This window comes from Oryzias melastigma, linkage group LG7, assembly GCF_002922805.2.
Source record: "Oryzias melastigma strain HK-1 linkage group LG7, ASM292280v2, whole genome shotgun sequence".
In the NCBI taxonomy this organism is placed as follows: domain Eukaryota; kingdom Metazoa; phylum Chordata; class Actinopteri; order Beloniformes; family Adrianichthyidae; genus Oryzias; species Oryzias melastigma.
In genome coordinates, this window is record NC_050518.1 from 32,519,516 (window position 1) to 32,535,065 (window position 15,550).

Below are 15,550 nucleotides of genomic sequence, written 5' to 3' on the forward strand. Positions count from 1 at the left end.
ATTTATTCTGGAATAATATTCCTGCCTTTTTATTATTCATAATTATGTTAAAAAGTTACAGTTTTACAGCTTTGAAAATTGTCATTCTGCAGCTTTTTGGACTATTTTAGCATTTACTAAGATTTTTTAGGCTGTTTTGGAGTTTAGCTAATATTTCAGCTACATGCTAGCTGTTTTGGCTGTTTTGGCTGTTTTTTGTGCTTTAGAATAATTTGGCATTTATGTAATATTTTAGCGGGTTATGAGCTTCAGCGTTTTCAGCGATTAGCTTCAGCGTTTTCAGCTATCAATTTCAGCATCTTTAGCAGCCAAATTCAGCTTACAGCATTCACACTAGCAGTATCACAGGTAATGGTAAATATCTAGTTCATAATTATGTTAAAAAGTAAAAAATGTAGTTTTAGAGTTCAATAAATGTTTATCCAGTTCGGCCCACGACCTGAGGTGTGTTTTGGATTTTGGCCCCCTGTTTGATGGAGTTTGACCCCCTGATCTAAACTGTAAATAGGACAACAAACATCAGACGTGGTGTTTGTTGTCTTATTTACAACAAACACCACGTCTGATGTTTGTTGCTGGACTTTATGCAGCCTGAAGGTCGAAGGTCTGCAAACTCCACAAGTCTCTATTAGTTCTTTGCTGTTTGTGGAGCAGGTGGTGCTTCTTTTTCTGCAGAATTGCTGCAACAATCACTGTTGCTGCTGATTCAGTGCTGAAGATGCCAAGTCGTCTTTAACCCTTTAAACACCGGAGCTTTGGTCTTTATGTTCTCTGATTTACTGTAACTTTGAGCTGCTTTTCTCCTTCACAATCTACTGGAACTATCGTGTTAACAGGTGAAAAGTTAAAGAGTGTTAAAGATGCCTCAGATGTTTGTTATCTTGACCTTTCAAGGTCATGGGGTTGCTGGAGCCTATCCCTACTGCAAAAAAATGTGCAAAAGTCTTTGCTGGTGCAGAGCAGATCAGAGCTTTGCCTTGGTAGTACTCATCTACAGATGAAGCTCCTGCAGAAGGTCGAGGTCTGCCTGTCTGGTTGCCCCTGGCGACAGATGAAACCCGCTGAGGATGAGGAGCCAGCATCCAGCTGCTCGGATGCTGATGCGATTGCTGCTGAGTGTCACTGTGCAACAGCGGTTACAGACTCTGCTCGGCTAATTAGTCAATGGTAGATGAATAGCCACTTAATTGACACCAAAGTGTCCAATCACAGCAATTAATGTTAATTACCAGGCAATTAGGTGGAGAAGAGAGAGGGAGCTGAGAGGGAGAGAGGAGAGAAAGAGGAGGTTTCATTATTTTTTCATTTGACCTTTATTCAGACAGGTTGGAGTCTGTCACAGAGGGAGGGTCTGTTTTTCATCCGTCGGGGAGTTAACGAGGGACGTCGACAAAGAGAAGCTGCCCCGATGATCGATTCCTCCACAGCTGAGAGATAAAAACACTGTCAGCCCAGAGAGGCGGCAGCGGCGGCCTTTGCCTTCATTCATCTTTGCTGTGACAGCGGCAGCTCCACTCATAACTCTTCTCCTCCGTGGAAGCTCTGTTCATGGATCTTTGAGGCTGCAGCCCAACACTTTAATCCAGGAGGCTCCTGGAACTGCAGCAGTCCTGGTCACAACTGAAAGGGGTCCCCAAACCTCTATTTTAAGGGTTTTCATCTTCATTTAAAAAAATGAAGCCAAGAAACAGTATTTCTTCTACAGTCACAGTTCAGACTGTAGAATAAAGTCACGTTCTATGTGGGTCTGGATCGGCCACATTGAGAAAAGAAGAATCACGCATCTCTGATGGTGTTTTGGAGCCGTTTAATCTTCATACATGACGGCTGTGAGCCAACATAAAGAGTTGAGTTCAGTCAAACATCAGAGCAGCACGAACATCCGAGAGGAACGTTCACTGGAAATACCAGAGACAACAAATGATATCATGGAGATAATGTTCAGAAAGTTCACGCCTTTGGTAAAACAGAAATAAACAAAACTTCACTGATGAAGCACCAAATGCTGCACTCAATAACCATTAGTCAGTGAACTCATTTACATGCTGCTGATATTTAAATAAAGGGCAGTTGCCATGGAGACGCAGTTTTCTTTTCGTTACTCACAGAAGATAAAATAAAGAAACCAGAAAAATCTGCTTCAGGAAGAAACTTAACCCTTCAACACCTTCGCTATAAAAAGTGACACCATCACTTCTACAGGTAATCTTTACCTGTTCTAATATAGGCTACCTAATTCAAAATAATAAATAGATTTTAAATCATGTAAACACGCGATACATCAGAGTAGTTTTCTCTGATTTTTACCCGAAGTAACCAAAAAGAAAATAAAAAGAGTGTCTTTAAGACGTCCACACAAACTACACTCTGATGTCCTCATTTCTATCAGACTTCCTGTGTAGTGATCAGAGTTTGGGGGTCAAGAAGAATGAGAAGCAGTAGGACACGCCTCCATCTCACCTGCTTCATCCTTACTTACCCTTGAGTGTTTGTTAAGTTCTCACTTAAACCTGTCACCCGCAGCACGCCCATAGAAAAAATGTGAACCAGCGTTTCTTCTTTAGGGGCTCACCAGGTTTTTTTCATGATTTTAAAATATCTCCCTGGAGGTTTCACTGTGTTTCACTCCCAGAATGTCCATATCCACCTGGAAGGGCAGGTAAGGTCACTGTCATTGGGTAAAGGTCGCCTGATGATCGTGTCCACTCCTCCGTTCAGATGAAACTATTCGCTGGTTGGATATTTGTTGTCAGGCTCATTGGCAGCTGGATTAAAAACATCTTTGTTCTGGATTGATTGTTTGAATCCTGGTTGGAAAGCATAGTGCACGTTAGCGCACGAGGGCCGCTAACGTGTCCAGGAGAGAAACAGCAAACGCTGATGTTAGTGACTGGATGTGTTTGACAGACATCCGCTTCGTAACGGCTGAAACGTTCCTCGTCTTTGAGTTCCTGCTGATCCAGAGTTCAGTTTCAGTTCGGAATTTCAACAAGTAAACAAATCTGTCAGGCAGAAACCAAACATTTATCAGTCAAATTGGTTTTCTATTGTCACTCTTTCCTGGAGCTGGGAGGGAAAGTGTCGGAGGACGTGTTTGAAACGGTAACCATGACGACAGTGATCCTCCATGCCTGACGGGCGGCTCTCTGAAAGGTCAGAATTACTGTAAATGAGAATCCAGGAGGACGAGGTGGAGATGGGGGTGTGGGGGGGTGTGTGGGGGGTGTGGGGGTGCGAGGCCATGTGACCCCCCCACAGTCCCACACAGACCAGCACAGACATGATGGGATGGATAAACATGGAGTCTGTTTGCTGCACACTCGGCCTTTATCCCAAACACACACACGTGCACACACACGTGCACACACCCCACCGTCTCTGATGGCGTCCGCTGCGCTTCGGTCCGCCTCCTGCGGAGCTAATGGCCTCCAATCAGTCATAATGCAATTAATTACTGTTGTGATGCTCGTTAATGACGGTTTTCCCACTCCGAGGCGCAGTCGGAGCCTGAGAGGGGGACGGGGGGGTCCTAACGGGGGTCCGGTCAAATGAGAACACAGTTTTAGTCAGAGCATGTTTCTGGGTCAGAACCAGAAAGGTGGACCATTTCATAAGGGGGAGGAGAGGATCGTCTCAGGTCGTTCTGGATATCAACATCAGGAAGAACTTCTGATGAAGAATCAGGAAAGAGGAAAACGTCTTTTTGTCTTGTAGTTCCTCTCGGAGAAGAGCTTTCCTCTGTTTTCACAGCCCCCCCCTCTGTCTGTGGTTCCAGGGTTGTCCTCAGATCCTCCCCAACACGGACATCCTGGTCCCGGCCGGGATGGTGCGCCCCATCACGCTGCGCGCTCGGAACCTCCCCCAGCCGCAGTCGGGCCAGAAGAACTACGAGTGCGTGTTCAGCATCCAGGGGAAGGTCCAGCGCATCCCCGCCGTGCGCTTCAACTCCTCCTGCATCCAGTGCCAGAACACCTCGGTGAGACCGGCTACCCAGCATGCATCTCTGACCGCACTCGCTCATGAACCTGACGGGGATTTCAGCATTTATTTCTGGATTATGTTTCAATTTTTCAAATAATGAATCTAAAAATATTTATCTGAATCTCCAGAGATGCAGATCTAGAGAGTTTTCTGTTTCCTGGAGCAGCTAACAAACAAAACACAGGCGTACAGTTTGAAATGTCCAAGTTTTTATGTTTGAAAAGTGCAACAATCTAATCACTGAGCGCATTAGTGTCATGCTATCTTCATAGCCTACGTAGCATCGATGCTCGCTGGTTTTTGTGGGGACTTCTGGGTAATTTCCAGAGCGTTGGAGTTTGGAACTGTAGATTCAGACGAGATGGTGAACGCCATGAATAGTGGAATAAGTACTGAAGGAATTTATTTTAAAATATTGAAAAAATAAAGTAAAAATGCAATTATGTTCTAAAAATAATGATTAATTCTCTATTAACAATTCATCTTCACCCTTTAAGCCCTGAGGCGTCGCCGATGACGCTTAAACATTGTACTGTCACTTTTCAACCGTTAGCAGATTGTGAGGGAGAAAAGCGGCTGGAGCCTCAGATCTAAAACATTTTAGGACAGAGATGCGTTCTGACTTTCCTGCTGGAGCTGTCATTACCAGCTGTAGCCAAAGGAAACACGTTCGCTCTCACACGCTGCTGCAGTCTGAGAGGAACCTCATTGAGATGATGCTCGCAGCCTTGACCCCGACTGGATCCTCGCCGCTCGCGTAGACGTGTGTAAACTGCACGGAGCTGATGCAGATGGATTATTGTCCTTTGCTTGGATGACACTCTCCATTTTCAGTCCTGCATAACAACAACAAACACGCACATGCAAACACAGACACACACTCTCCAAATGTTGACCGTCTGCTCGCGCTCATTTCCTGTCCTTCATCTGTCTTCCTGTCGTTTGACGCTGCCCTGAGGAGAGCACACAAACATGCACACACACGTGCACACACGCGCACACACACGCACACACACGCGTGCAGATGGCTGGTGTCCGTCTGTATGTAATTAAGTTTGAATTCCCCGTGGAAATTGTCCATTTAGTAAAAGAAGCACGCTCACGAGACTCTGAGAATTCCTGGGGTCTTTATGAGTGTTTTACCTTCTCAGGGAACGCTCCCGCGGGAAACACGAGTTTAAGGGATTGGTTTGTTCAACTGGGTAAAAGTTGTGTCTGTGAAACGTTCTGATTGTGGACAAACTGTCTAAATCTGTGGGTTTCTGGCAGCAGCTGAAGGAAGGATCGGATTCTCTCTTCTTTCATGTTCTTGTTCTGTGTAAGAACTTGATTGGACTCTTTTCATGGATCATTCCTGAATACTGGAGAACCTCCCAAAGATCCTCATTCAAAGCCTCTCAGACCACACAGATGGATCTGCTGCTGGTTGAATAATCTGTCCATAAACCATCAAGATCACAGAGGATGTCAAATCCTGACACCTCCGTCAAACCTCAGCAGTCTGCAACCTTTCAGAGTAAAAGAGCCGTTTGGTTTGTTTTCTACAAAACCAAACAGGAGCTGGAACGTCTTATTTTGATACTGCTGAGCATTTCATCTTTTTTAACGATAAATATGAATTATGCTTCTTTTGTGACTTGAACAAAAACAAAAATATAAAAATAAACTATTATTTTCTCAAAAAGTGAAATTATGTTTTACATTTGACAGAAGCTCGTATGATTTCCTTTCAAAATAAAAGACTTTTTGTCCCAGTGCGGCTCTGGACAGAACGGGATCATCTGTGCTTTAAACTCATAAAGGATCAAACTTTTCACCAAAGTTTTTCTTTCTAGATCTCTTTTACCTCAGGAATGTAAAAATCTTTACTGTGATTCACCTCAGTCACACATTTATAACCTTCATTCATCTAAATAAAAAGAATACTATTATTTATTTTTCTTTAGCCAGAGAGCCACTATGGAGGCTCCAGAGCTGCAGGTTGCAGACTCCAGGGTCCTGACTCTGATGTCAATGAAATCTGTTTTCATTCTGCAGAGAGTCACATTATAAAACCTGCAGGAATTCATCACATTTTTCACTTATTTTACTTTTTTAAAGAAAACTTTGCATATCTTGAAAGAAATGACAGGAATGTTTCCTCAGAAGATGAAGCTGACACTTCCGGTAAACTCAGTTGGGATCAGAACTTGGTTTGGAGTCGCGTGTCTCAGGTTCAGGTTGAAGGTTCTGATCTGGATCCTGTTTTTGGTCCGTTTATGATCAGAATGAGTGAGAATGCTCCCATGCAAACATGACGTCCGGCTGTCATCTGTCTGTTCGACTCAAGCTTGATGCACAATCAGGAGATGAGCAGTTTGATGGATGAAAGGCTGATGTGGACTGATGGTTGATGGGAAATGAGCCGGTCTTTGAGCCCCCCCACACTTTGTCATCTCACTCCATCTTCATCTGCAGCTGCTCCTCCGAGAATCCCGCTCGTCCCACTAGGATTTTTTTGACGAGAGGAGGGAAATTGTTGAACTTTCCTGGATCCAGGAGACCTTCAGAGTCCGCTGCTGGTCTGCTGGATGCTGTCTGTGTTACTGTGGTTCCAGAATCTTCTCCCAAATGTATATTAACTCTCCTGAAGAAACAGAAAGGTCAGAACGTGCTGCTGCAGTTGCCAGACGTCTGTGGCTGCACGCTGACTGGATAGAGGTTTCCATGGTAACAGCAGAACCACACACAAAAGTCCAGCAGAGCTCACCAACGCAGGAACGTTCAAACCCAACAGGTGGGACGCAGGAAACAGACGGGAAGACGAGGAGGGAAAGAGCAGAGGATGAAAAAGGAGTTTGAGTCAAACTGAGCTTTATTGTCCCAGCGGGGAAAGTATTTCCCGGAGAATTACTCCAAATAACAAGCCGAGTGACACAAAACATACATCACACAATTACACAGGAGCACTCAGCAGGGCTTGGAGCCAAAGGAGTCAAGTGAGGCTTTAGAAAAGCTCAGAGACGCAGCAGGTCCACGGAGCAGAGCTTTCTCCAGACCCACGTTCAGGCCTGCAGCAGGAAGCTTTTATGAAGCTTTTAGAGCTTCAGCAGAACCACAGGACTCCTGCTCCTCCAAACCCAGACTCCTGCTCCTCCAAACCGAAGCTCCTGCTCCTCCAAACCCAGACTCCTGCTCCTCCAAACCGAAGCTCCTGCTCCTCCAAACCGAGACTCCTGCTCCTCCAAACCGAAGCTCCTGCTCCTCCAAACCGAGACTCCTGCTCCTCCAAACCGAAGCTCCTGCTCCTCCAAACTGGGACTCCTGCTCCTCCAAACCGAAGCTCCTGCTCCTCCAAACCGAGACTCCTGCTCCTCCTGCTCCCCCGAACTGAGACTCCTGCTCCTCCTGCCCCTCCAAACTGAGACTCCTGCTCCTCCAAACCGAAGCTCCTACTCCTCCGAACCGAGACTCCTGCTCCTCCAAACCGAGACTCCTCCTGCTCCAAACCGAAGCTCCTGCTCCTCCAAACAGAGGCTCCTGCTCCTCCAAACCGAAGCTCCTGCTCCTCCAAACCGAGACTCCTGCTCCTCCAAACCGAGACTCCTGCTCCTCCAAACCAAGACTCCCGCTCCTCCAATCCGAAGCTCCTGCTCCTATTGGTGGTTCTTCACAGAAACCACCTGTGAAAACACTGAATCTGAAGGAAAAATAGTGTTTTCTCCTGAATGTTGGAGGCTTGGATGGAGACGACCGTCATACAGAACCTGCATTCTCTGCACTCTGTTACAGAGTGAAGATGACCTTCCATGACCTTCAGAACAAGTTTGGAAGCAGAACTTCTGAGAACACAAAGCAGCTTCATGTTTACAATCCTTCTCCTGGTTGGAATTAGTGCCAGAAAATCATATTGGTGGAAAAGGATGTTTGAGCAGAGCTGAGTCAGAGTTCCTGGATGCTGATTTGTCAGCCGGATGATGAAGAAAGTGGTGAGGAGGAGGAGGATGTGTTTGGGTTTTAACGGTGGAGTTACTGCGGTCACCGTTTGCAGAGTTTCTGCAGCATTTTGTTCCCCCTTAAATCCTGGCTCTGTGCGAGCGTGCATGTGAGTGTGCACGTGTTGTATGAGTTATGATGCTGCCCTGTTGGGCTCAGCTGGCTGCCTTTAATGGAAAATCAGCGCATTAGACACGCAGCTCTCTGCAGATCGCTGCTGCCGTATCACATTCTTCACTGCAACACGTGCACGTTAGCGCTGACTTCTGCTCATTTAGACAGCCTAACCTGGAGTGCGAGCGCTGCCGGTGAATCCCTCTAACCCGTCTTCATGGATGTCTCTGTTTTGGTCGACATTCTACAGATGTGTGGAAACACGGAGAATAATAACTGTGTTTTTTTAAAATCCACACTTAGAGCAGGACTGAATCAACAACTAAATCCTCTAGATATATAGGGAGATAATGCTAATGCTAATAGCTGAACATGCTGAAGCTGATAGCAAGCTAAAGTATTAACTAAACTCCAAATTAGCTTTAAGAAACTGAAAAAAAGTCTAAATTAGCCAAAATAGCTAGCATGTAGCTGAAATATTAGCTAAACCCCCAAATAACCTAGAAATCCTTAGTAACTGCCAAAACAGATAAAATAAAGACTAAAGACAAACAGGAACTCTGTAGTGTTGAACGGGGAGCAGACACAATGTGTGCAGATGGAAAAAATGAATGAATGAATGAAATGAAATGGTTTATTTCAAGCACTCAGGCAATAATAACATATCACATAATAAATCACAGTAGATCGCTCGAAAGGGAGTGGAAGGAAGTGAACTTATATAATCGTACCATCTTCTCGACATGATTTATCAACATCTGTAAATCAACGGTGAATCTCCAGCTGCAGTCACATCTCAGCGTGTCGTCCTTCAGGACATCTGAAATCTGAATCTGACTGTCAGTCAGTGAAGGACAGACCTGGAGCCCTCTGTGGACTGCAGCATCTTCATCCTCTGCAGCAGTCCCTTTTCCTCGAGTTCAGATGTACACCTGCCAGACACAGCTGAGGGTTTGAGGGAACAAACTTGAGTTGAGTTAAAAGGCAGCACAAGCAGCTCTGAGCTAACTGTGATCCTAACCAGATTCACAGTTGGCTGCATGAAGGAGCCTTAATCTAGTTTGAGTCCCTCCTAACGACGTCACCACATGGGGGCGGAGTCAGGGTCTCCCTGTGCCGGTCCCCAACCCGGATAAAACAGGGTTGTGTTGGGAACGACATCCGGTGTAAAACTCTCCTCCAAACCAAAAAATGTCCTGATGAAGCTGATTCACTGTTCAGCTGTTGTTATCGGCCGAGCTGAAAGGTGAACCACGTGAAAGGTCGTGCCCAGGTCATCAACTACCTGACTGCAGCGACTTCGGCTGTAGAGTCTCAGACTCTTCCTCACAGCTGAGAGGAAAACTCCTTCAGAAGATCCAGGGTTCTGATTTCTACCAACTGTTTCCTTTGAGCTGTCAGTCATCTGTTACCCGTCAGCGTCAGGATTCTCTGGTTCAATTTCCCTTCCAGGAGTGATTTTTGCTGAAGTAAAATGATCCAGCAGCACTTCATAATTAATCTGTGTGTGTGTGTGTGTGTGGGTGGGGGTGTGTGTGTGTGTGTGTGTGTGAGTCTGCAGTGCGTTAATGAAATGAGCAGCAAAGCAAAGTCATTAAGAAACATTGATTTTCAATCTTTTACAAAAACTTTCTCAGCTTTCACTGAGTGGTTGGGCACGTGTGTGAACCTGCATGCGCGTGCACGCATGTCCACGTGTGCTTTTGTAGCAGATGTGTGCATGTGCACGCGTGTGCACGTGTGCTTTTGCAGCAGGTGTGTGTTTGTTACTGACACATTCAGGACGCCGTTTCTGTCTCTACAGTGGGTTTGAAGAAGAGATGCCTCGCCTGTCTCTCTCTCTCACATGCACACACACACACGTGCACACACCCCGTTGTGTAGCATTTCCCTCTCTCCTTGAAGTGTGGCTGGTACGATCTGCAGGTAGAGCAGCCCTCCATCAGTCCATTATCATGTTTCTCGGAGGGAGTTTTTGGTAGTTACCATGGTGAATGCTGCCTCCATGACAACACTGCTCTGCTGTGTGCACGTGTGTGTGCGTGTGCACGTGTGTGTGTATTTTTTGAGCCATTACGCGCTGCTTCAACACACTTGTCCATTTACCTTCATGCTAGGGGTGAGGCTCAACCTGTTTTTGTGGTTTCAATAAGGATTTTTCTGGATAAAGTTCCACCTTTATTGAGTTTAAATCCTTAAAAATGTTCTGATGAACCCACAAATGTTGGTTACAAACGGTGAGAATCAATGGGTCTGGCGTTGACGTTTTGACGTTCCGGTTTGTGTCTGCAGTACTGGTATGAAGGCGACGAGGCCGGCGATCTGCCCGTGGATTTCTCCATCGTCTGGGATGGAGATTTCCTCATCGACAAACCCGCCTTCATGAAAGGTAAACGCCCCGCCGCCGTTGTCTGCCCAGTCAGCGGCAGCCGTCCCGCCGTGTTCTCACTGTGGTTGTGTCCCTCAGCGCTGCTGTACAAGTGTGAGGCCCAGCGCTCCAGCTGCGGTCAGTGCCTTAAAGCCCCCACTGCCTTTGAGTGCGGCTGGTGCACGGAGAGCAGGAAGTGTCTCCTGCGGCAGCACTGTCCCTCCCCAGAGCAGAACTGGATGCACCACGGCCGGCACAACCTGCGCTGCAGCCATCCGCGCATCACAAGGGTACGGCGTCAAACGTACTGCGCTCGCCGCAGACGCGTAGCTGTCAGTGATCCGCCTGTGAAGAAGATTCAGCTTTTATTCGTCTGTTTGTTTCTCTTCAAAATGATGAAACACTGATGTGCAGCAAATCACTAATGAAGGATTGATGGACTCGTCCTGCAGATCGACCCTCTGACGGGACCTCGGGAGGGGGGCACCAGGGTGACGATTGAGGGCGAGAACCTGGGCCTACAGGTGAAAGAGATCGCTCAAGTCCAGGTGGCGGGAGTCCGCTGCAACCCGGTACCTCTGCAGTACATCAGCGCGGAGAGGTGCGTGCACGTGGAGGCCCCCGTCCTGCTCCGTGGTGGGGGCGTGGTCTGACTCTGCCCTCTGCGTCTGCAGGATCGTGTGCGACATGGCCGAGGCCCTCCTCCCCCACTCCCCGGGCGGTCCCGTGGAGGTCTGCATCGGCGTCTGCAGCGCCGAGTACCGAACCGTCTCCACTCAGATCTACTCCTTCGTGGTGAGTCCTGCAGACGTCAGAGGCGAAAAGCAGAACCCGACAGAAGACGATGCAGAAAAAATAAAACCATTCCTGAAGAACACAGGAAGTCACTAAAGAAAGACAACGTTTGGTAAACCATTTGGACTCAAGTGTCCGGCCTGAATCCTGACGTCTGTCTCTGAAGCTGCAGCACAAACAGATGAAGTTTTCCTGAAGAGCATCAGCTGATCCAACAGCTCAGAGTCTGTGGTTCTGATCTGTTCAGCTCCATCGCAGCATCATGTCGTTTGGTTTAGCTCTTCTCAGACAAGGCTGTGGCGCAGATGTAGAGCGGTCAACCTCTGGTCAAAAGATTACAGGTTTGATTCCCAAAGTGTCTTTGGGTGAGACGCTGAACCCCTCCTTCCCTCTGGTTAGAGCCAGTGTTCAGCAGCAGAAGAGTAGAAGAGTTTCTCTTGAATATAAAATGGTCCAAATTGGATTTGCAATAATAAATTAAGAAATTTGAAGCATCAATTCAGAAAAAAACTCAAAGTATTCCTGTAAAAGAGATCACCTAAACTGGATAAGAGTAAAAGACATAAGATAAGTATCAAAATGGATCAGGCAGTGGGAGTAACTTCAGGATCGGTTAGGGATGTAAAAAAATAGATACGTATCGAAAATTGATGGAGCAACTGCTGTATAGTTTGAAAACCGCAGATATGAACAAGATTATGTTGGTTACAAGATATAAAATCAATCAGAAGTAAATAATAGATCTCTGGTAAACTGCAGTTTCTCTTTCTGTTTTTTTATTTATTTTTTTATCGTCTTTGTCGTTTTATGTACATGTGATGCAAAAACAAAGACGTCCAATCAGAAGCTTAATTCTTCCAAGTCAATACCTGAACACATTTCTCTGTCTTTACAGCTTTAAATGCCAAATGATTTGAGGGTTTTTGGTTAAAATAATCCGACTGTATCGTATCGCCAAAAAGTTCGTTGACTCATTTCTGCATCGAGTCGTGGACCAGGTATCGTGATGCGTATCTAATCATAAAAACTCCTCGCTGCTCCACAGCCTGAATAAGACGCCGACGTCTCCTTTGATAGATGACGATGAGGCCTATTTCAGTGGCAGAAATGTGAATGTAGAGAGAAAGAGCTGGTTTGTGTTTATTCACATAATTAGGATTTAATGGAGACAGTGAAATTGCAAAATTGTGTTTTTTTCAACATTTCTAGAATTTCACTAAAGTTTTGTGCAGTTGTGTGATGAAAGCGCAGCTGGTGTGTGACTGTAAAACCCTTTGGGCCTTCTAGGAAGGTAATAGTGTTATAGAAGTGTACGACATCTACCGAGATTTAACAACCCACAGAGCTTTTCACAGAAACCCAACATCACAACTCATCATTTGTTAAAACACAGAAATGAAATAAAAAATGAGAAGATTACCAAACACAACCAGACGACATGCTTAAATGTAGAGGTCTAACCAGGAATCCATTTCTGTTCCTACGATCCGACCAGATGGATCTTTCTGAGATCATGATCCAATCAAACTTCTTCCTTAAGCTGTCAGGAGGAAGTAGAAGACTCCATCCAGGTGATGAACATCGCTGTACAGTGAAGTTTCTTTCTCCTCCTCCGATTGCCACAGAGCCCCAGCTTCAACCGCGTCCGTCCGGCTGTAGGGCCCGTCTCCGGGGGAACCAGGCTGACCGTCTTCGGTCGGAACCTGGACGCCGGCAGCTCGGTCGTCGTCTCCATCAACAAGGAGGAGTGTCTGTTTGTCAAGTCAGTTTCCTTCACTGCAGTTTGTGTCACGAATCTCCGATCCGACGCTGACCCCTCATGACCCCCGTCTGACAGGAGGACCAATCGAGAAATAGTCTGCATCACTCCCGCCTCCGTGGCGGGCACTGGCTCCGCCCCCATCCGTCTGATGATCGACCGGGCCGAGGTGACGAGCTCGGAGGTGAAGTACACATACACCGAGGACCCGACGATCACCAGCGTGGAACCGAACTGGACCATCCTGAAGTAAGTCACGGCAGCGGAGGATCAGTGAGAGGATCCATCAGAGTATTGATCTGGAAGTTGTGCGTTTCAGCGGCAGCACCATGATAACGGTGATGGGGACCAACCTGTTCACCATCCAGGAGCCCAAAGTCAGAGCCAAGTACGGAGGCCTGGAAACCACAAACGTAAGTTCCTGATGAGTTCTGCCGCCGCGCCTGACCTGAACCTGCAGCTTCACATCATCGTCTGTGTGGATGTGAGCGAGTTGGTGTCACAAACGTCTCATCTTCACTCAGAATACGATTCTGAAGACCCCTCAGCTCACTGTAGGGGTCAGAGGTCACGGCTCCACACTGCTCACACAGACCCCGCCTCCATGTGTCTCTGCAGTACTGCACGTTGGTCAACGACAGCGCAATGACGTGTTTGGCTCCTGGGCTGGTCTACAACAAGCCAGAGCCACCAGAGGGGGCGCTGCAACCCGATGAGTTTGGCTTCATCTTCGATCAGGTAACTCTGACCCCAGTGGAACAAAAGTGGTGTCACCCCCCCCTCATGATGACGGACGTGTGCAGGTCTCCTCTGTGCTGGTGCTGAACTCCACGCCCTTCACGCATTATCCAAACCCCACCTTCGACCCGCTGGGGAACGCCGGGGTCCTGGAGGTGACGCCGGGCTCACCCATCATCATCAAGGTGGGAGTTGATGCTCGCCGCTGTGGATGCGTGTCTTCTGGATGCAGGTCGGTTCAGCTTCTGCTCGTTTTCAGGGCAAAAACTTGATCCCAGGGAACAACCGTCTGAACTACACCGTCCTGATCGGAGAGTCTCCCTGCCTGCTGACCGTCTCTGAGAACCAGCTGCTGTGCGATTCACCGGACCTCACCGGAGAGCAGCGAGTTCTGGTGAGCACTCGTGACCTGCAGAGGTCGCTTTGTGAACAGAGACATGGAGGGACCTCCTTCTGAGACCACGCCTCAGGTCCATCAGGTCTGAGTGCACAGACAGGCAGACCGCTGGTTCCACCTGCAGCAGGTTTATTAGTTCAGACAGGAAGTAAACACAAAGATAAACCCGGGTCAGACAGGCAGAGGTCAATCACGAGCGTGAGGTCATCCAAGAAGAGAGGAGAGATGTCAGAGTCCAGGTGAGGGTCAGGGCAGGCGGCAGGGAATCAGAATAATCAGGATCAGAAACAGAAGATCAGGTCCAGGTAGAAACGCTCAGTAACGCAGGCAGAGTGGTACAAACAATACTTCACACCGAGTCAGGCTCTGAGCAGTGCTTCAGTGTCTGAGCAGCATCCAGGAAGTGTGCGCTGGGGCTGCTGGGAGATGTAGTGCAGTCAGTAGTCTGGAGGGGGGACAGAGCTCTGACTGCTGACAGTCTTTGATCTTTGACTTTGATCTATAGTTTAACACCACACAGAACTTCTGTATTTGTCCTCTTAAACCTCTACGATAAAAACTCTCCTCGTGTCTCTTAATAGTTTGATTATTAGCTGTCGCAGCATCAAAGAGACGAGAACTCGTCATTTATGTGGTTTTGATCTAAGGAAACCATATTAGTGTGACTCTAAAACCTCGATCTACTACACTTATTTCAGATCTGATCTGATCTAATCTGACATGGGCTCTGAGATCCATTTTCCCCTGAAAGGTTAGCGAATGCTCTTCAGCCAGCTGTCACAGTGACCCTCGGTAAAGAGAGCGGCAGAGATGAAGCTTTCGAAAGAGCCTCTCTGGATGTGAAGGGACTGAGTTTGATTTACTGCTGCTGTGTTTACACGGACACCAGTGTTCAGCTCATAACTCACGTTTGAGAGGGGGGAGGGTTTCAAAAGGTGAAAGTCATTAAGTGCTACTGCAAGGAGTCACGGGTTATTGACCTGATTTCACAGATTACAGGCTGACATAAACTTAAGATTGCACTTGGAGAGTCTCACTTCTATGAAATCAGAGGATAAAACTAAACCCCAGATCAACCGATCACTAATCCTGCAGTCTTCACGGACAGGTAACTGAATAAAAGACCACAGGGATCAACAAGTCTGTTTCTGATGTAACAAAAGCAGACGAGCGCCTCCTGCAGACAGAACTCGTAGCCCATACCGTACCCTAGAGGCTAACGCCGCGTTCACACCGCATGTGGCTCACAGAATCCGCTTCACCTCCAGATCACACCAGACGCGTTCGACGGTCAACAGGAGCTTCTGCTCAGCTGTGGTTATTTACAGCTTCTACAGTTAATTTGACATCGTCCATCTTGACTTGTCGCCAACCGCTCTCTGCCTTTCTCTGATTGTGTTTTTAGACACCAAACCCCCCCCCC

The 15,550-nt window shown here is 47.2% G+C and overlaps 1 protein-coding gene across 1 annotated transcript in view; it reads left to right on the forward strand.

Moving 5' to 3' along the window:
- Positions 1–15,550, forward strand: part of plxna3 (plexin A3) — a 106,606-nt gene that overhangs the window by 72,365 nt on the left and 18,691 nt on the right. Inside the window, exons 13-23 of the mRNA XM_024263860.2 lie at positions 3,776–3,976; positions 10,363–10,459; positions 10,538–10,728; positions 10,891–11,039; positions 11,113–11,233; positions 12,859–12,995; positions 13,071–13,241; positions 13,312–13,405; positions 13,611–13,730; positions 13,796–13,915; positions 13,990–14,124. Coding sequence (XP_024119628.1) covers positions 3,776–3,976; positions 10,363–10,459; positions 10,538–10,728; positions 10,891–11,039; positions 11,113–11,233; positions 12,859–12,995; positions 13,071–13,241; positions 13,312–13,405; positions 13,611–13,730; positions 13,796–13,915; positions 13,990–14,124 — 1,536 coding nt within the window. The remainder of the gene's footprint in view (positions 1–3,775; positions 3,977–10,362; positions 10,460–10,537; positions 10,729–10,890; positions 11,040–11,112; positions 11,234–12,858; positions 12,996–13,070; positions 13,242–13,311; positions 13,406–13,610; positions 13,731–13,795; positions 13,916–13,989; positions 14,125–15,550) is intronic.